Source organism: Tauraco erythrolophus, chromosome 8 (genome assembly GCF_009769465.1).
Source record: "Tauraco erythrolophus isolate bTauEry1 chromosome 8, bTauEry1.pri, whole genome shotgun sequence".
In the NCBI taxonomy this organism is placed as follows: domain Eukaryota; kingdom Metazoa; phylum Chordata; class Aves; order Musophagiformes; family Musophagidae; genus Tauraco; species Tauraco erythrolophus.
The window spans coordinates 24,746,917-24,768,121 of record NC_141472.1 but is presented as its reverse complement, the minus strand read 5'-3'; the positions used below and the strand labels follow the sequence as shown (position 1 = coordinate 24,768,121).

General features: G+C 38.4%; 1 protein-coding gene across 1 annotated transcript in view; it reads right to left on the bottom strand.

The window, feature by feature from the left end:
• Positions 1-20,447, bottom strand: part of FIGN (fidgetin, microtubule severing factor) — a 97,129-nt gene extending 76,682 nt beyond the window's left edge. Inside the window, exon 1 of the mRNA XM_086615830.1 lies at positions 20,253-20,447. Coding sequence (XP_086471956.1) covers positions 20,253-20,447 — 195 coding nt within the window. The remainder of the gene's footprint in view (positions 1-20,252) is intronic.
• Positions 20,448-21,205: the final 758 nt, after the last annotated feature.

The window sequence follows — 21,205 nt, the reverse complement described above, 5'->3', positions numbered from 1 at the left end:
CTCTTCCAGTGCCACTTGGGGTATGGTAATTACTGAAGCAGATCTATGGATGCTCCCGAATCCTCTACAAGTCCAGATTAAAAGCATTACTGCTAAACCTTGCTTTTTACACCAGGGAATTGTGTTCTCTAACCTATTCCCAGTTTGCTTACAGATGCATATCTGTACAAGCCTTTAAAACTAGTCATTAAAAAATAAAAAAAATCAAAATAGAAGTTTATCACATAAACGGAACAGTTTGTGGGGGGAAAAATGTGATTTCATTTAAAATAAAATTTGCTTTCACTTCTATGATTACACATAACCAGCATAGTAAAACCTGTGCTGAAAACTTACCATCTTAGTGCTTCCTCCAGAAAAAGAAAATAGATTAGGCATTACTAAGAGAATTTTTTAAAAAGTATAAATGATATTTCAAGTCTGTATTAAAATTCCTATTGTGCCAAAATGCTTGTTTCACAATCAATTAATTTAAAAATATATTATTCAGGAAAACACTAATAAAAAGGAAATCTATTCACTGAGAAAAAATGTAAATGGCCATTGCAAATACAAAGTGCTTGATGTGCAACTGAAAATCTTTTGTCATATTTATTCCAGCCTTTATGTCTATAGCTGAAATTTGTCAGAATTTATCCTAAAGCAAATGACCTCTCCTACATTTACCGAAGGAATACAAGTCCTCTCCTGCTTACAATTGTTAATTGAGCCTGTCTGCTACAGCATCTCTTTCCTCTACAAATAAGCCAGGATACTTGTTTTACATATTTACTGCCAAGCACTTGAACAGTCCTCTATTTTATTATAATACTGGGGGTTCCCCCTCCCTCTTCTGGAAGATTTTTTTTTTTCTGTACTGTGAGTAGTTAAAGCTGCAATCCACAGTGATAGAAAGCATCTAAATGCCTAGTACAAGGAAAGAATTTTCTTCTTCCCTTCCTGGACTCAAAGTCCATATTCTGACTGGTACAGCCAATTTTCATATTATTTTTACATAAATGCTAGACAAGCATGTCTGCATTGCTAACCTGGATCATGAAGATGAGAGTGCACAGAACGTACGTGTGCATATGTGCATGTGCACGTGCATAAACATTTTAGTGGATGGTCCACCATTTCAGTTCTATTTTACTAGTAAAGTATTGTATACAAACATGTGAATACTTCTCAGAAGAAAAAACATACATAGGATTTCAGATTGCATCAAATCATGAAGGATCTTGCCTCTCAAAATCATAAATGCTTTAGCAGAATAAAACAAAACAAAACACAACACTATTTAGGCGTTTCCTGCAAATGTATTGTTCCAGTAAAAGCAGATTTAATTAGACAAATAGCAGTTTAAAGGCTACTGCTTTATAACATGGTACTCTTGAAAACGATGAGGGGTTGCAAGTGAAAACAGCATTCTCATTTAGCTCTGTGGTAAAAAAAAAAAAAAAAACAAATTACACACACACACTAAACATTTTCTTTTTTTTTTTTTTTTTTGTTATGGATTGAGACAATGGGGAAATCTTATGTCTTCGCAACAGTTCCAAGGCCATACTAATCAGGTGTAATTTTTAATGAACACTGACTGTTTGGTGCTCATTCAAGGTATTTCATTAGGAGGTTATTCATTTAAAATAAATGTTTCAACCATATCAAGCTGTAACCTTTCTTGAAATGTAAATGAATGGTTTAAATGAGAAGATTATAAAGAAGGGATGTTCCAATTCCAAGCATGGCATGCTATGTATTTTTAAATTTGTCTATGCCAGATGCTGTCAGTCAGAACAAAAAAACTGTCCAAGCAGACAATCTGTGCGTCTGAATGTTGATCATGTTGGAAAGTAAAGGGGGAGGGGGGAGAGAGTGTGTCAAGGATTCATGGTCCTTCATCTTTGCAGTAGAGCAAACACGTCTCTCAGTATAACGACAGACAGCTGCTTCCACTTTCTAATGTGCCCTAACTTAGATCACTGAAAGAATTGTCAGCACTCAGAGAAACACACAAAGATAACACAGCCAGCTGCCATGAAGGGGGAAACAGCACAGCTCAGAAGAAATGGGATTTGTTCCATTTGCATGATGCGGCTCCCTTGGGCCCCTTTCTTTCAATCCAAAGCACAAAAGACAACACTTAACATATTTGCTTAAAGATGACAACCTCATGTTGATTTCATTTGGATGTAACAGTGTCAGGATTACAGATATAAGAATATATTATATCTGTAACAGAGACTGACAAATGTATCCATCAGTGAAACTGTCTGATTCATCTGCTTATACAGCCATTTTACCATCCCAAGGGTGCCATCTAAGTAGTAACTTTAGAAGACTGAAGGTCTAATTTTATTACACCACATTTCAACCTACTAAACAATATTATTTCTAAAATAGATCATTTTATTGGAAGTCTCCCTGATGAAAAATCCAGTAGACACCGGAGAATTTATGAACTGTATGGGTCCTTTGAACTCAATATACTGCCCATTTTAAAGCGACTTTCTTTATACACGATCAAATCTTAAGCTCAAATAACTGAAATTGAGTTAAAAACACAGATGATAATGGTACCTATTTTCATGTTACACCATAGGCTGTCGCTCTTTGAATATCTGCTGTTTGGCAGTCCGTCACTATTTAGAGCACTTCTTGTTACAGTTCTGCATCAATAGAAGAGTTTCTTCAGTAGAAACTCTATGAATAAGTATTGTTCTTCAACACGCTTTGACCAGCTACGCAATCTAATTTTTGGTTGAGGTTTTCTCTGGGCACTCCAAAAGTCACATGAAGTGACTGAAAGCCGAACACGCTACTCATCGCATCGCGCTGCAGAAACAGAAAACCAAACTAAAGGGCGCACGTTCGCAAGACCGCCTGTCTGCACAGTTTTATGGACCAGCCTGCTTTTCAATCAGATGAAACAATTAAACCATGGTTTGCCAGACTCTATAGTTTTCAAATGCATGACATTGGACTGTCTGATGGCGAGTCTCCCCCGCTCCAACTCCAACCCCACCAAGTGACTCTGCATAACGCTCCCTCTGCGAACTGCTTCGTCTAGAGGAACTTGAAACGGCTTGTTGCTATCTGCTGCCACCAAGAACCGCACTGTAATTCACTAGATTGAAGTTGTTTTGTAAAATGGAGTTAACTGCTGTACTGGAATTTCAGCACAGCAGATGGTTACCAATCATTATTTTCAATTTGTTTAGTTTCAAGCAATGAGGCTGATTGGGAGGAGCAGCGAGGACGACAGGAACGAGGAAAGGAGCGAGGTTAGATACACTGGCTTGCAGTGCAAGTAGTGCTAGATGGCATAGCATTAAAAGGAGAAAAAAAAAAAGTCTCTGCTTCGAACTGCAGCAAAGCTAAACAAAAAGAAAAAAAAGTATAAAATCAGATTTTATACGCATATATAGGAAAAAAAGAAAAGAATACGACATTTAAAAGGGGGCACTTACTGATCAATCATTCTCTTCAAGAGTTACCTTACATTTTAAATATTGGAAATGGATTTTAAAGTTTCCAAAGGTAAATTGTCTCTATTCACATTTTATCATCATTCAAGTTTAAATCACTCTCTACTATAAGTGGTTCGGTTGTTGAACTGGAAATGGAAAAGGAACCATTTATGGACAAGTGCACATGAGCAGAATTAAGCTGTAAATATCTGGGCTGGGCCATTATTGTAGTCCAGAAACATCTGGGGCTGAAGCCCAGGCTGGGCCTCACTCCTTCTGTGTTCAGGTAATTGCTTAGATGATTATAACTTACTGTTTCTATTAAAAATGGTTTAAAGAGAAATTTGGAGCCTGAATTCTAAAATGAAGATGTCTTTGCTCTTGCTTTCATTTGTTCAGGAGGAAAAAAAAAAATCTTTTGCCATTTTTCTTCTCTCTCCTACATTTAAAAGGTACAATGTTCCACCACAAGGACAAAATTCACACTTTTCTAAATTCAGACCAAAGACAACACATGCCCTTCCAGCAACAAAAATCAGAGACCATCCATACAGCTTACATTTGAGTTACTCTGTGCTCTAATACTGCGCATCAAAATTACCTTTTAGTTATTTTATTATTTAATAACTGCTTTAAAAAAAAAAATCCTATAAACTATCAATACATTCACAGCATGCTCACTTGTTCCTGTTATTTTGATCCATTCGAGAGTCAGTTAGCTCTGCCTGCCACCAGGATGCCACAGATGACGTGAGCAGAGATGCTCCAGTAGGCACCCCACCAGCACCCAGGAGGGACCCGCAGGCACCCTGCGGGTCCCCTCACAGGGACGTTTCTGGCTCTAGGACTTGCTTCCCCCCACTCACTTCAACACAGCCTGATTTTTTTTGACTTTCAGGACAGTTTTAAAGCTACCCATTTGATGGGTGAAGAGAAAGGCCCAGGATATTGGAGTTTGGAGGACAACAATAAGGCAAATGCTTGTATGACACCGATCCTCTACTGGCAGTTAGGAAAAAAAGATTATTCTCTCCCAGGCAGAACAACAGGGACAGTCTCTGACTGTAAACAACTCTGTCATCAAAAAACTTGGTTATTTAAGACTGACCAGATACCCTAACTGTATTTCCAACACTTTTCCATGACAGCTAAAGCTTATTCTAAGAGTACCCCTAACCCTGAAGAGATTAGGTTTGTAAAGGGGTTAACCATGCCGCCCTCCAGGTGTTACACATCCTTTTTTATTGAGGTTTCTGTATGTTGGGCAGTTTACTGCACAGCTCCAACACACAACACCGAATGAAGGAACAAGTTTGCAACCTGGGTGTATGCCAAGGTTGAAGCGACACACTAGTGGCTGTCTCAGCCCCTTGGGAAAAAGTGGATTACATGAATCACAAAACAATGTCACCATTAGTTCTCCAGTAAGTTAACTATCTGTTGGCCACAGGTGATCAAGACATAAAAAGCATGACCTAGCACTTCCACAGATTGTGCTGTCTTGGAAAATTTTTTCCCCTGCATCTCCATAACGGTAATTATTCTTAGACCAACAAAAACTCTTTGACATTTTGAGGCAACGAAAACTTTGCATATGGGTTGCATCAACCTAGGAACATACTAAATAAATCTTCCAAACTGCTCATGGGTTATTGTCGAACTCCCCAACAAAATTTGGTCCAGTACTGCTCATAAAGCAGATAACGTAAACTTCATACACCAAACAGCTTTTAAATTATTTTAATTACTTTTAAAGAAAAGGTTGGAAAGCTAAATGGGAATTGAGCATAGATCTCCTGATTATAGGCCAGGTGACTCACAAAATAAACAAAACCAATCTCCTTAACTTTTGCTGGATTCTTTCTCATTTCCTTATGTTGTACAGAAACGTAGAAACTCAACAATGTAGTTAAGCTTCATGGCTCAACAATAAATGTGTAGCTAAAATGCTGTATTCATGCAATTAAAAAGCAAAGTTTTCCCAGAGTAACAGGCCTATCTGTTCAGCTACACGGAGGACTTAATGAAGTCATCAGCAGGAGACACTTATTCTCCTTCTAAAGTGTACATGCTCCGATCACATTTCAATTCAAACTAGCAAAACGATATTTGAAAATTTTCAAGCAGAAAGTATCCAAGTTAAACCAGTACACTTTTAGGAAAGGTCGTATACTTGGTTAACAACACTCTGTGACAAATTGTCATTAATATATACTTCTCCCTAAACATACACATATTCTTAGACCAAAACTAAACTATGGATTGCAGCATGTCTTAATTTATGGTACCAAATCCAAGAATACTTCCTCTTAGTTCTGCTTCAGTAGATTTAAGGAAAATTTGAAGCAGACTATCAGATTAATTTGAATTATTGGAAAACCTCTGATTTCTAATAGTGATATATCAGAGTAGAGAACTACGATCAAACATTTGAGCTGGAGAACAAATATGACGTCACATAAACATCAATGTTAGTAACAATAGTCCATAGGAGAACAAAAAACTGTAATTAAAAAACTGTAATATGGCATTTCACGAGAGAAAAAGGTCAAGCAATTGAACCTAGGTGACTGGAGTACGGTTAACTGGGTTTAATCCCATCTGAATTATTTATTATCTAGATTTTAGTACATAATAAATTTTAGTACCTAATTTTGCAAGTCTCAAATACTATACACTGGCTTCTATAGTCTTTATTACAGTAAAGAGCAGTGTATACCTGAAGTAAGATTTCTACCAGGTGAAGAGATAACTGAGAGCCACATGACCACATGATTATACCATAGCGGATTTGAGTCTTTACTTTCATAAAGATCACCACTGTGGGGTGGGGGGGGAAGCAAGCAGCATAACAAGTACAAAAGCCTTCCCCCAGATAAAAAAAAAAAAAAAAAGGAAAGCAAACTACTTATTGTAGCAAACCTCCAGAAATAACAAGGAATACACACAGAGATTTTATTAGACAACACAAATGGGATTCTCTCTGTAGATGCCAACGTTAAAACTTTCTGCAGATGGTTGTGTGGGTGAGGGTCTGGCAGAGGAGGTTATTGGCATGGCCTCTAGAGGCTGGATGTCTGGCCAAGGAAGTTTTCAGCAGCTACTAAAATACAGAGGAAGCTACCAGAACTAGATCTGTAAGCAGTGCTTACTCTTTTTATTTTTAAGCATATTTTATGTACTCCAAGACACTGTAAGTATTAATTCAGCAAACCAAACCTCTAAAGGATTCCTGTCAAGTATAAATACATGCATAAACACAAGATAATTGAAAAAGTCTTTGCTTAATGAGCTCATGGGTGCTTTGGCACAGTGCATAAAATGTAGATTTGAAATTTTAAGATGATATATCAATTCCCACATTTGGGCCTTGGAATCAAAATTGAAAATAAAAATCTATTCAGTACCAGTTCAGATTCAGGTTACTCTTACTCTAATGTGGAGCCACACCCTACAAATAACAATGATAAGCTTTCTTACAACCCACCTGTAGTCATGAAGTGTGGGTCTTTTTAAAGGCAAAAACATCTCAGGGTAAAACTACGGTCAAATTTTGCATTGGCAGTAGGTAAAAAGCTCTAATATACTTAGTCAATCATACACTAGCTGAATTACAGCCCACAGAGTACTTAATAGCTCAGCCCAACAAGTATATCACCAAGTGGCATTTGGTGCACAAATGCAAATGGCTAGATTTTTTTTTTTTTCTTAAACCGTACATGATTTTTGTCCTTATTATCTTACTACTGACAGCAAGTAAGTTTTATTACAGCTAACTAGGAAACAAACTTTTCAGGCAAGGCTTGCCTGAAATCCAGCCTTGAACTACCCATGACACTTTAGAAACAGTACACTAGTAAGTTATATTACAACATAAAAGAAATCCCTCCTGAAAGTAGTTATCCTATAAGAAACACGAATATAGAAGGTTTCACTTCTTTTCGTGCCTTTTTACCACATAATGAACATATTAATAGCTATCCAGTCACAGTCTTTTGCTTGAAATATTTACAAAATACCCCAATTTGATACTGGTTGGTATATAGAGTAAAAGGAAACACCACAAAGAAAATAGTTATTTTCGCCTCTAAAAGGACAGTTAAATGATAAATTAACATCATTAACGAAAACCTCATTATTGCAACTACACAATACTATTGTGCCTATTCATACTTAATTTTCTTGTAGAAATTACATTATACAGCACAGCATATAATCGGTTCTGATTGGGGGTAGGAGAGAACCAGTTGTTAACTATGACTAAAATGACCAGTTTTCCAGTGCAGTTGTCTTCTAATTAAATCTAAGTGTGGAGCACAGTCATTGAGGTATGCTATAATGATTTGCTTGGAAGTATTTTTCCCTTTTGTTTTTTTCCCTCTGCTTAGCAGAATACCTTACACCTTTCAAAACTAAAGCAAGGGAAAAAAAAACCAACCTTACAATAAAAAAAACCCACCTCACTTCTGGCAGATGCCATGCCAAAGCATGTATTACTCACCATGTTTCCGCCCACATTCGGGAATGCAGCTCATCTATTTCTTAGCTGCTCTTCCCACTAACAGGTACTAACTCAAAAGCTCAGAACTGTACCTCGATTGCTATTTCAAAAAGACAAGCTTCTTAATGACAAACTAGACTACCATTTTATTAGCAGCAAAATACATACAGTTGTAGTACTCAACGCTGCATCAAGCTACAGTGATTCCTGTATTTATTAGTAACTGCTGGGATTACTCCCAAACCCAGTCCTGCTCCAGGACAGCTTCCAGCTGAGCATCCAACAATGCCGGCAGTGTACCCGTGAGCAGATATCCAGAGAGCCTGGCACCCTAGAAGCATATTATGTGGGCACAAGTTTCTCCTCAGTTTATGGTTAGTATTTCCTATAAGATCAGACTTAGAGAAGAAATAACTTATTATATCAGAGTCTCTTATCTTTACAGTGAAAGACTGCAGGTCACCTGGTAGAGGACACAACAGATATTAAAGTGATTATAGCCTTGATCTTAGTCAGAAGATAGAATTACACGTGTGTTGGTCGAGATGTCAGTAAGTCCACGCAGAATGGCACTTTTCTGTGTTTCAGAAGCGTAGTATTTCTACATTTACTACGTTTCAAATACAAAAGAGCGTCACAGTGGCAGGGTAAGACTGAGAGGCTGGGAACAGGGAGGGGTGAGGGGGGCAGGGAACGTGGGTAGGCATAGAGAGGGGGGCACAGAACGGCTTTGAAAAGCTAGGAAGGAAAGCTTCTATTTCTCTGCAATGGGTTTATATCAGCCAGGCTTAAATAATGGTATTGCAAATTGAGGCCCAGGGGAATTTGGAGCGTACAAGCGAGCTTTTGTTCGCCAAACCCCAAAAGGTATGTGGGAGATTTGGGGGTTGTTTCCATTTAAAAGGCATATGTATTTCTAAACCATAAGTTAAACTATTTTGTTCTGTTTATTGTACGGCTTTGCTGATCCAGTACCTGTTAGGAAAAATATTTTCCTAGCCAATATAGTAACAACTTTTTAAAGTAACAATTATCTGTTACTGTACTTAGCACTTTCATTTACTTCCCTTCATAACTTTTTAACAAGGAAGAAAGGAACCAATCTCAGGTAGTAAGCCTCTTGGAGGGGAAAAAAAAAAAAAAAAAGACTGGGATAGGGTAGGACCAACAGAGAAAGAAGAGTACAGCTATAAGTCATTTGAAGGAATGCAAGCTTTCCACTGTAAACACAGAAGCTAATTAGTATGTTGTGACTTTAAAACATATTCTGTTATCAGAAAGCAGACTAGAAATCTGTAGTAAAAAAAATAATCTCCTTCTGAAGTTTTTAAAGCAGGTGCACAAAAATGTAGGCATATACAAACATACGCCTCTACTCCCCTCTCCCCACACACATGCACAGATACCAAATTGGGTTAGTCCTCTGTAAATAGGCTTAGTTCCTGTAAATATATCTCAGGATTTAGGTGTACTTTTTCACGCTGTAAGATTTCTATACAAAACCAGTTTAATCTAACTGCCTCTGATTATTATTAGAAACTCATTATTTGAGGACATCTATCTTTACAGTAACTATGCACCATTAAGGAGCACAATGCCCATAATTGTTTAAAAAAGACATGGCGGGGAGGGGGAAGGGGGAAGGGGATCTGGAGGAGGGACAAGGTAACTAAGGGAGATTTTGCAATTAGAATAGCATCATCTACTCTGTATTTTGCTCCTTAGAACATTTACACAGTAACAAACTGATTTTAAAGTTTTCTCCATCCAAAATCACAATGAGTCATTCCATATACCTTTATGTAACACGTATTTTTGTCCTGATGAATTTAAAATGTGTTCTTACAACCATTGGGAAAAAAAAAATCAAAAGCCCCATTTACTCTATCGTACAGCATTAATACCTCAAGAGGGAGATTTTGCCATTTAAGAAGTACAAATAAAGCTAATGCCTACCATTTTCTGGGGAAAGTCCTTATAACAATCACCACCAGGCTTCTAAGATTTGTTGCACACCTGCATATCCAAAGTCAATTCAAATTGCAGGGACTCAGCACCTCAGATAACTGAGCACCCAAAAGTGGAAACCTGAATTGCACTCGCTGAGATGCAATACTATTCGTGATGTTATCTCAGCCACTCAGAGCCTTCAAGCTCAAACTGCAGCTGTTGTAGCAGCTCTGAAACAGAAAGGAACAGCAACTTTAGCTAAAAACGACTTGCCTGTCATGAATGAAAGCAACGACTTTTACTATCTCTAAACAGCCGACATCTTGGGGGGGGCCGGGGGGCAGGGAAGACGTGTGTTTGCTAATTACTCGATCACAAAACATCTTTCCTTAATCAGTGGCAAAAATTATTACTTCAAATGAATACTAGTGTCAGTTTGTCTGTTATTCTGTACCATATGGATAATCTGCTCAGTGACAGAAGAAATATCATATTATAACTCTTTGAAGATTTCTGACTAATGAAGACTTTAAAAATTGCATTCATTAAGGCGCTGGTTATTCACAGTTTCTGTAAGCATGTGAGGAGATATATTTTACCTACATCAAATTAAAAAAAAAAATACTTAAAATTAAGGCTCCTGAAACTTACTTAGCTATGTGTCTCAACAAAAACATTCTCTGCCTATTAAGGTGTGCCTTTGATATTATTGTCACATTGACAAATGTTAAGGGTCAATATAAAGAGAAGTGCTTCATACTCCTCGTTACATAGGATTTACTGACTTTCAGCTTCAGCTCTCTACCAACACTAATATTAATCTGAATAATAGATTAAGTTTCTTGATAGGACAACTGTGGTATCAACTAAACCAATGTAACCACTACAGTTTTTAAATTGAAAGCAGAAAAATACACCAGTGTTGTAGCATAAAGAATGCCTACACGGGACAGGACTATGAAATTAAATGAATTGAAGTCAAAGAACAAAGTGAAAATCAATGATTAAAAAAGGTTCATTGCTGCATGAACAGTTTCCAAAATATATTTATTTCAGCTTTTATCAAAGGCAAAGAGTAAGAAATCAAGAATTATCAGAAATTCTATAAAGACATGACGAATTATAATCTTTAAAATAGACTATCTGCCTATTTATAGTATGTTCAATACAACATCAGCATAGATATATAGTTAATATAAAGCTGCAGATCCAACACTAGTAAACACAAAACCACTTAATGTTGTAAATTAAGTGTATGTTCAGCTGAAGAGATAGCAAATTTATAGTCTCTTTCCATATTAAAAATAACAGATCTTGCTAAACTCAGCAATTTTATGACTGAATGGAGATATCCTATTCACAAATTATCCCAGGTAACTTTAAGCCTATATTACTTTTATAAAAATCAATACACACTATTTTAATTTTGAATTTCTCTATTTTAATTGTGCAGATGAACTATCAATTAAGTTTAAAGATTTTCACCAAACTCCATATATATTTTAAATAAAAAAAAATGTAGAGTACAAGAAAGGATTCATAAAAACATATTGTCCAAACTGAGTTTGCATACAGCAACACTGCATTATTCTTTTAGAGCTGCAAGAGGAAACAGAATTGTATTCGTATACCAAGACTGTTTTTCTACAATACTGTATATAGCAATGTGGTCCACAAATGCCAACAACAAGGGACTGAAAATAGGATCGATTCTTTTCCTTCTCAGAAACAATCTTGTAAGCATCTGAGTTCCCAAAGACATGAAAGAATAGTTACTTTTCTGAGATCTTTTGATATCGCTCTTCATGGTGGAGCTATCCACGAGTGATGGGAAAGATCTCTTTTGAAAGTAAATGGTGCACCTTCAAGTGCGTTCAGATACATCTTTGCTGTTCCTTTCTATGTTTCTCAAGTTTTACTTGAAAAGGATGCTTGATTTTTTAAAATTTGGTTTAGGCATCACCATGGGATACCTTATATCAGTCAGTGCTTGCAAACCTTATTCTTCCAGCATAGAATCTAGCTGTTTCTTTCTCTGCGTCAACACAGGAGGCTGAAGTAATCAGACAGGTCTAAAGAAGCACGGGTTAACGTCCTCTGTCTTTCTCAGAATCTGTGATGAGTAAGTTCATACTTTCAACATGACCACACTGAGCCATAAGGTATATAAATAGCTACTTTTCATCTAAAAGCACAGCTATCAGAAGCTTGTATAGCAGGGCTATCAGTTCATAGTGTTTTCAATGTCAATATTGATACTATTGTCAGGGATTGATAATTTCTGCATGTAACTTTATCATTCCCATCCACCCTCTGCTGTCACTCAGTAATGTAAAATAATTGTTGGCTCTTCCACTCCCATGTCTCCAGAAGAAACACACACACAGTAACATCTATTGTACTGTCTAGGAATATCTTTGCAGCAGTACAGTTCTCATAGTTTTATTAAGTGATAACTCAAGCTCACTGTATAAATGCTTTTTTATTAATGACTTGCTTATATGCTAGAATGGAGGAGACAGAAAGGGAAAAACCTCTCGGAGGAAAATAGGGATGTTATTTCCAACATATTAAAAGGCAAACAGCAGTTGCTCTAAATCGGGAAAAAAAAAAAAACACCTTGAAAGATAGCGTGAAGATACATTCCTGACACAACCCCCGTAACCCACCAGGTCCAGCCCCTTCTTCCATCTCCTCTCAATATTCATTTTCAAATTCCATTCAAATTAGCAGGAGTTATGCAAACATGCATTGATGTGTCCCTTAAGTATTTTATCACACCGAATATGAGAAACAAAAAGTTTAATTATGATCCATGCTGGAGAATCATTCATTCAGACCCTGCTTAATTAGATGTGAGGCAGCTATCTTAGATCATGAAGTTTGACCACAGTATGCTCCTACTGCTTGAGTATTCACGCAAATAAGATACAGATTACTGAAACCAATTTATCGTTACCAATCTATAACCAGCTTGGTACATGCACACATTTAAAAATATCACACAAAATAAATTGCGGCATACGTCTTCATGCATTGAGCAATTCATATGCAGAAAACGAACCACATGCTTTAACAAAGAGTACATGACACTTTAAAAGTAGAATACGAAAGGGTTAAAAACAAATAACAAAAAAATCCCAGCAATACATGATTTCAAGGAACCTGGTGCAAAAATGGACTTGCATCACCAAAGTTTGCTATTGCATCAAAATAATCTCAGCATTTTTCTCCACATCATTTTCAGGACATTTGAAATTTAACTTTGAATTTAACAACATACTAGCAGTAGCTGCACTATACTTTAAAAGAACTGAGAAAACAGTTTCTCAGTAACAGTTAAATAGCATCACTGGTAATTGCTATTTCAGTGTTTCAGGCACATCAGACTACACACTTAATAGACTATAACAAAAAATTAAAAAAAAAAAAAAAAAAAAACAACAACGAAACAGCCAGCAACACGACAGTCATCTGTAGTTGCATTATTTTTAATTATAGCTGAGAGAGATGAAACTTTCTTCCATATGCAGAAAAACAGTTTAAAGAACAAAGTTTTATTCCATTATTTAAATATAATAAGGCATGGCTGTTCTTTCTATTGTACAAATACCACAGCCATTGTAGTGAGGCGCGTTGCTTATATGATTTAAGAGATAGTTCAGTATTATGATATGTTTGACAGGCACCGTTACTAGCACTATAGGAACAGACATACAATATTACTATTACCATACTGTGTGTGCCAATACCTCGTAGCAGTACAACTCAGCAAAAGGAAGCACAGACTCCGCATTTTCATCGCTGCAGACATCTCCGTATGCTCTTAATCAGTGGTGCTTTCTGCAGATTACACTTTCTAGTATCCTTTGCATTCTCAAACTGACCTGCCAAAGCCTGGTCTCCCCTCCAGTTTCTCAAGTCTTTAGTAACCGAGATTGACCAACTATTTCTCTTTCCATTTTACCCTCAATTGTCACGCAGCGAGACCAACATCAACAGGTATTTAGAAGCAATAGTAGTGAAGTCCACTTGTATTTAGTAGGTTGCTGCAAATATAAATTATCTTCTAAGAAACATAATACATATACACGCATTCTCTTTAATATGCTGATCAGGGGGTGGCAGGTACCATTATTAAAGGACTGAAAGCCTTAGATTTCCTTTGACCTCCATTACAGTCTAGGACTCTCTGCTCCTTGAAGGATAAGATTGTATTTGTCGAACCCATGGTAACACATTGCAAGTGGATTTTCTCTGTTCTTCTGTATTAGCTATCACCCTGTAAAGGAATACAGTTCCACTAAGGGAGATGGCGTATGCTGTTTTGAAATTCAGAGATATTTCTTGTTTCTTCTTTTTATTTTTTTTTTAAGAAAAAAAAAGAAAAATTGAATGATCTTAAGGAATTTTCTTTATGCTCGCATTTCTCACACACTCTATAAAAATATCATTGACATAGGGTGAAAAGGTCGCATGCCTCACAGAAACGGAGCCAAGTACTCCAGTAAGGTTTTTCACCTGGAAAATACCCCTATAACTAATTCTATGTATTGGAATTTTTTTATTATTCTTATTTTAACAACAAAAAACCCTTCAGGCCTTTTCCCAGCCTAGAGTTCCCTGAAGTGATCTTTCCCATAAGGAAGATAAGTTTTCACTTAGAGGATAGCATCTCTAGCAGCAAGAGTTTAATACTCTGCAACAATATCAGGGATACGCAATCCTGAATTTACAGCTCTTCAAATTACTTTTATAGCTATACTGTTCATTTTGGATCAGATGCTTATCTAAAATTCCATATATTTTGGTAGCCATAATATCTGATTTAAAACAGCTTCCAATAAGCCAAAGAACAGTACTAAAAAAAAAAAAGCCACAGTGGGCCAGATTCTGAAAGCTGTAAATTACTGTAGCTCTTTAAAGCTAAATTATTTTACATCAGCTAAGGATTGGCCCTAATATGCACAATTCCACTTCAAAGTAATTTTGTTACCACATGCATAGTGCTTTACTTCTCACATACTCTGTTAATAACACATGAGAATTTCTCATTAGTTTATCCCAAATTATTTTTATAGTTATTTTATACCTTTTCTTATCAATGACTCAGGAGGAGAAAAAAGAGCGGATCGATCAATTAATCAAGCTTTATTGACATACGATATTCCTCAATACTTCAGAAATGTTTGCAGAACAATTTCCTCCAATCATAAGATCTATGAATCAATGTAAAACTCCAGTAATTAAATTTATCAACTCAGTATCAACACATCAGGCACTTTATGAAAGTATTATGTGAAGTTTGTTCTCTTAAGGGATATATTGATTGAGGGCAAAGAGCCAAATATTTCTATTATTAGATCTGGGAATGCTAGATCAAAACTCAGTCTGTTATAAACAACATGCAAATGTTTCATATACACAGATCTCATGCTGATTCTGTACCATTAAACCCGCTCCTAACAAGCAGATAAGCCTATTAATTGATGATTAAGACTACAGGAAGATCAGTCATTATATTCAATGCTTCTGTATGCATTCATTGAAAAAAACATATTGACAGGAACGGTAGAGAATCATTTTCCTCTAGGAAACACATTTTTAAAAAGGAGACCATCTAAACAAAAGCAGATTTCAAACCTTGTTCATGCAGCATAACATAGCCTTAATTAATTAATTAAATTTTGAAACTAAAGCTTTGCAGTCTGAAAGAGATTATCACATCTCTCTCCATCATATATAGTAGTAATTAATTGAAAGGTGAACAATGAAGCCTAAAGATGACACATGTGATAAGAGTCATATTAAAAACCAAAACAAGGAAACAAAACCACTCTCCAAGTGTTTTACAGTTTAATTTTTAAAGGGCTAGTATAGAAACTATCCTGAAACATATTTTTAGTTGCTATCCCTGACTACATATGTGCAAGTAAGGCGAAAAAGTTTGGGAAGTGTCATTTTATCAATTATAAGAAAAAGAGTAGTAGGCTGTTTATATCTAGAAAGAAAAAAAAAAAAGATTTTTTTGGCTCTGCCCGAACAAAAAAAAAAAGTCTTAAAGAACAGCTAATGACAAGACTGTCATTTTTTCCCCATGAACTGTATGATGAAGATATCAATAACAATACAATCTCCACGTTGATAAAATACTGCTAGAATAAGAGAAGCAAATATCCCTGTGCTTTCACAGATGTTGCAATAAATAAAAACAATTTGATCAAGTACTGAGGTGTCTTATTATGAAGTGGGGGAAATAACAACAAAAACCCCAAACCCACCAGATTTGTGTAGGAGTCACATCCTGTTACAAACATCAAACAACAATGAGCCTTTATTACCATGCTATGATTCCTTCATTTCAAACACGATTAATTAGCAAGTATAACACTCACCAAAACTCCCACCACGCTGCTGTTTGCTGCTTATTTGCAAATGGGTCTCTATCAAGTATCCATAAGCAGTATTAGTCTCATTTATGACACTGAAGAAAAGAAGTCAAAGCATCCTGCTTTAAGGAAAATTTCACCCATACTTTAGCCAAAAAGAAAAGAAAACAAAAACCTAACAACAAACACCAAAACCTTCTTTCATCAAAGGGATTCCTTGATAATCCAAACAAAAACTTCATGCAAAATGAAAAACCTTTCAGAAAAGTTGCTAAACCATTCAAATTGTTGAAAATAGAGATTAAAGATCAAATTAGACTTTGTTTCATTCTTTTTTTTTTTCCCCCCACTTGAGACCGCAACTTCGTATTCAATTTGAAATACACTGCTTCTGTTGAGAATGAAAGTGTGGTTCATATGTCAAAAATGGAAACAAAAAGAGGATGAGAAGGGGCAGGCACACTTCACAGGACTCTTAACATGTTTTAAGCTGTGCAAACAGATATCTTCAAATGTACCTTACTTGCAATAAACATTACTTTGACAGTAAAAGAAACTTTGCTTCATGGTGAGGAGAGGTGGAAACAGACATTACAAATAGAGAAGAAGAAACAAGACTGAGATGAGAGGAAAAAAATAAAAGCAACCTGAAATTGCCTTATCAGGTTGAACTCTACAAATACCATCACAAAAACAACGGTAAAAGGTTCAATTTGGAAGCAACAGATGTATTCCTAAACAAGAAAATATCCCCAATGAAATAATGCACAGGCATACAGAGAGGATCCCTAAAAGTATGAAAAGAGATGCCTGTGTGGCAAAGTTAAAGTTTCAACGTGAAAACAAAAATTAGGCAGAAGATCCGATACCTCCTTGGTTTACCAGCTCTGTATCACAGATACTTGATGCTTTTGTCACACCCAGAGCAGAGTCATATTTAAGTGCAAATCAGTCCTACTGTCTCCAGCTTTTTCAATTTTATAAATTTGGGATCAAAAACATCAAAGCAGCTTCCACTTCGGACCTAACTTTTAGAGGATCAATGTGACAAGTCACTGCTTGATAGATGTTTCTCTTGATAAACGACTTGTTCAAAAGAGACATTGTAGCTTTCATTTCCTGACCACAACACACTTTTAATTTGCAACAGCAGAGCTGCTCGAGTGTGACTACTTCCCAGTTTGCAGCCTTTCAGGGTTGTGGCACTGTCAGGCCACGTACACAGGCAAAACAAAAACTCAGAAAGAGGTGCGTCCGCAACAAGAATTGTAGAGAAACTTTTCCTCAAACAGGAACCTGATTACGTTTGATTTCTCCTAACAGTGGGCTGTTAAACCCCCCTCCCAACCACCTCCAATCCCTAACATTTTACGGTAGGGGGGAAGAGAGGAGAAATGATATTTGGCAATATATACTTAAGTGCCATGGAATATACATAGCTGCCTAATAGTATTGTGTTTATTATACATATATATATTACTGCTACTATAATTATTATTATTATCTGGGAATCGCATTTAATAGTCCAAACCGTCCACACCATCCAATTTCAGCTCTCAGCATACTGTCCGATTCCCGATTTAAAATTTATAAATGTAATATCCTCCTCATCACAAGCAGCAGTCCAATCTGCTCTGAATATATATTACAGCTTTAACATCACAGAGGGAAATCTCCCATCTGGCAATCACATTCGCTCCAACAGCTCTAGGAAAAAAAAAAAAAAGAAGAAAAAAAAAAGAAAAAAAAAAGAAAAAAAAAAAAAACACGTTCCGCTCTCGCTCGCTCTCCTCCTTAAAACATTTCTCAGGGCAAATTATGTGCATCTAAAATAAACAGTAGCCTTATTGATCGCTTCAAAGTCAACAAGTTCTAAATGCAAAATGCAATCAGATCATTCCCATCATATAGCACCCAGGATATGTTTAGCAATGTAGTCACCTACAGCACCAAAATAGGAGTGTACATTGTGCAACTGCTCTCTCAATTTTCTTCTTGCATTCAGATATGTTATTACGAGAGATCATCAGCCACACACGCCAGACCTCCCCCTTATCCCAAACACACACACACACACACACACGCTCGCTCGCTCTCCTAGGGTCCCTCTCCATCCTTATTTGTTGCTACCACACGCAATTAAAAGTGAACGTACCCCCTTTTTGGTTGCACAAAACAGACTAATACTCGCTTCTGTTGTCGGTTCCTTAGCCTTAACTGCATACCTAGAGGTGCATCTACTGCACCACATGGAGATCAGTTGAAATTCCCCATGCTCCATTTTATCTGACTTTTTAGGAGGAGGGGGTGGCGTGGGGGGCTGGAGAGTGACCGTTAAAATGAAGCCAGTTTCAGCACCTGATTATTTCATTCTGTTACACATTGAGAACAGAGCAGTGGGAACCAGATACTTGTAAACTGAGCATAAAATACCACTTATTAAATCGTATTAAAGATTCAGCCACAACAGTAATTTTGTTTGTTTACATGCAAAACATTCCCCTACTCCACATCAGATAAAAACCTCTAGCAGACAATTACGCTGAAAGTAAGAGAGGGAAAAGCAGCTAGAGTTCAAATAAATACTCAAAAATTATTAGTTTGCAACAGGGAAAGATGCATTTTAGGCATATATGTATGAGTACATAGACGTATAGGTGTATATATTAATTGCTACGCATTTTCCCCTTCTCCAGTCACCGAGTTTTACTAATTTACATACCATTGGAGTTCAGTGTTGTATATAGTACACTGCTAGTAACATGCAACTTTAGGTTTTACAACTGAGATCAATACAATGGACAAAACTAATGCCATAATCGGAGCAGAAATGATAAACAAATGATAGCAAGAGAAAAAAAACGCTTATATCTACACAAGTGAAAACATACTATTAAACATTAGGCATTTATTACAAAATATTTGCATGCAGAGTCCTCATTGTGTTATCATGCTATTTAAATTTGTCTTTGCTATTTAGATGCAAAGGAAGTAGATCCCAAAACGGACATACCATAAACACTGGTGCTACTGATCATTTCTTGCTGGCAGCACAAAAAGCTGAATTGGATTTTTCACAAGCAGGAATTCCAAAGGTTGCTTTTCATTAAAGCCACTTTTCCTCTCAGCTATCAAATGTCACTGCCTTGAAACGTGGGCCCTTTCGTCAGGTATTCATTTAACCTACATGCATATAATTAAGTGGGAAAGCAACATCAACAAAAAGGGGATCTCAGATCACAAGAGAAGAAAGAAAGGGGGGAAAAAAAGCACATGACCAGGAATGCAAGTCCATGTCAATTTCACTCACTCCCATTGAAACTAACAAGAGCTCCAGGGAGGATAGTAATAGGATCAGTGGATTGTATATACCATTAAATTATACATCTTTCTCTCCCTTCCGAGCCAACAATACGCCCACCACGCTGTACCCCCTCCAAGATGATGTGCTTACATTTTACTGCAACAACTCCTCTGACATATTCGTGTCCCCCCCCCCCACCCCCAGCCAAGACACAGCAATTTAAACCTAACTTTTGTTTTGCGAGATTCTTATTTGCACTTATTTGCTCAGAAGTTAGTTGCCTCAAAGTCCAGCCCCGCGTTACCTGCAGTTTATTATTTTCAACGCAACTTGAAAATAAATCCAATTAGGAGGAGGAGGAGGTGGGGAGGGACCTTGCAATCGCGAACTCTTAATCTGCCTACTATTGTTGGCAATGATCAAGGAGGAAAAACCATGCACTGCGATTGTATATCTGTACTTTCCAGACTACGATTAGGAAAGCAGACCGGAGTGTTTAGTATCGGAAAACGACCGCGAATTAGGCAAAATATTTAGGGCACGAGCGGGCGATTAAAAAAAAAAAAATACGCGGCTGTCTCGGAGAGCTTTAAGATTAAATAAAATTTAAAACGATGGTAGGAAGACTAGGGAAAAAAAAAATAAGATCCTCTTACCTGGAGATTTGGTACGAGAACCCGATAGGTTAGAGTAGCATCGATCCTATGTGTTTGCTGATGAATGGGGGCTCGGGTTAAGTGAAGGTGCCTATGATTTGAAATCATTCCAAGTTTTTGAAGGGAAGACTGACTGCAGCCTCTGCCATGTTGGAATTTCAAACCCAAAACAGCTGCTTTGCAAGGAGCCAGCATGCCAGCAGCTGGACGCCTGCGCAGAGCGCCGCCGAGCCAAATTCAAATCACTTTCACGCGAAGAGCCAAAGATCAGTTTTCAAAGGGGGAGCGGCGCGGGGGGCGGGGGCGCTCCGCGGCCCTGCGCGCCGGGGCCGCCGCTTCCCGCGGGGGGCGGCGGGGCGCCCGCGCCGCGGCCCCGCTCCGGCTCCCCGAGGCGGCGGGACGGGGGCAGCGGGCTCCCTCCGCGGTGGCGGCGGGGCTCCCCCCGGGCGCGGCAGCGCTCCGCGGCGCGGAGTGCGTGTGTGTGGGGGGAGGGCTGGGGCCTAGCGGCGGCCCGCGACCGCCGGGCAGGCGGGCAGGGAGCCAGCGGCGGACGGAGTTCCAGCGGCCGCGGCCGCCCCCGTTCCGCCGCGGCCGCCCCGCGCCTCCCCGCCTGGGGCCGGGGCGGGGGGCCCGGCTCGGCCAGTGGCGGCCTGCGCCGCTGCCCTTGCCGGCCGGCTTCCGCGCCGCGTCCCCGGGCGGCCGGTGCCGGGGTTCACTGGCCGCCGCCGCCTCCCGCCCGAGGGAAAATGGCCGGGGTGGAAGTGCCCCGCGCGCCGGTGGGCTCGTCTCGTCCCGGCCCGGGCGGCGGCCAGCGCCGCGCAGCCGTGCCCCGTCCCCGCGCTGCTCCCGGGGAGCCCCGGCAGCTGCCCGCCGGAGCCTGGCTGCTAGCAGCCGCGGCGAGGCATTCCCGGTAGCTGGCAATGGCTGAGGGGGCCCGGCAGCCACACCTCCCT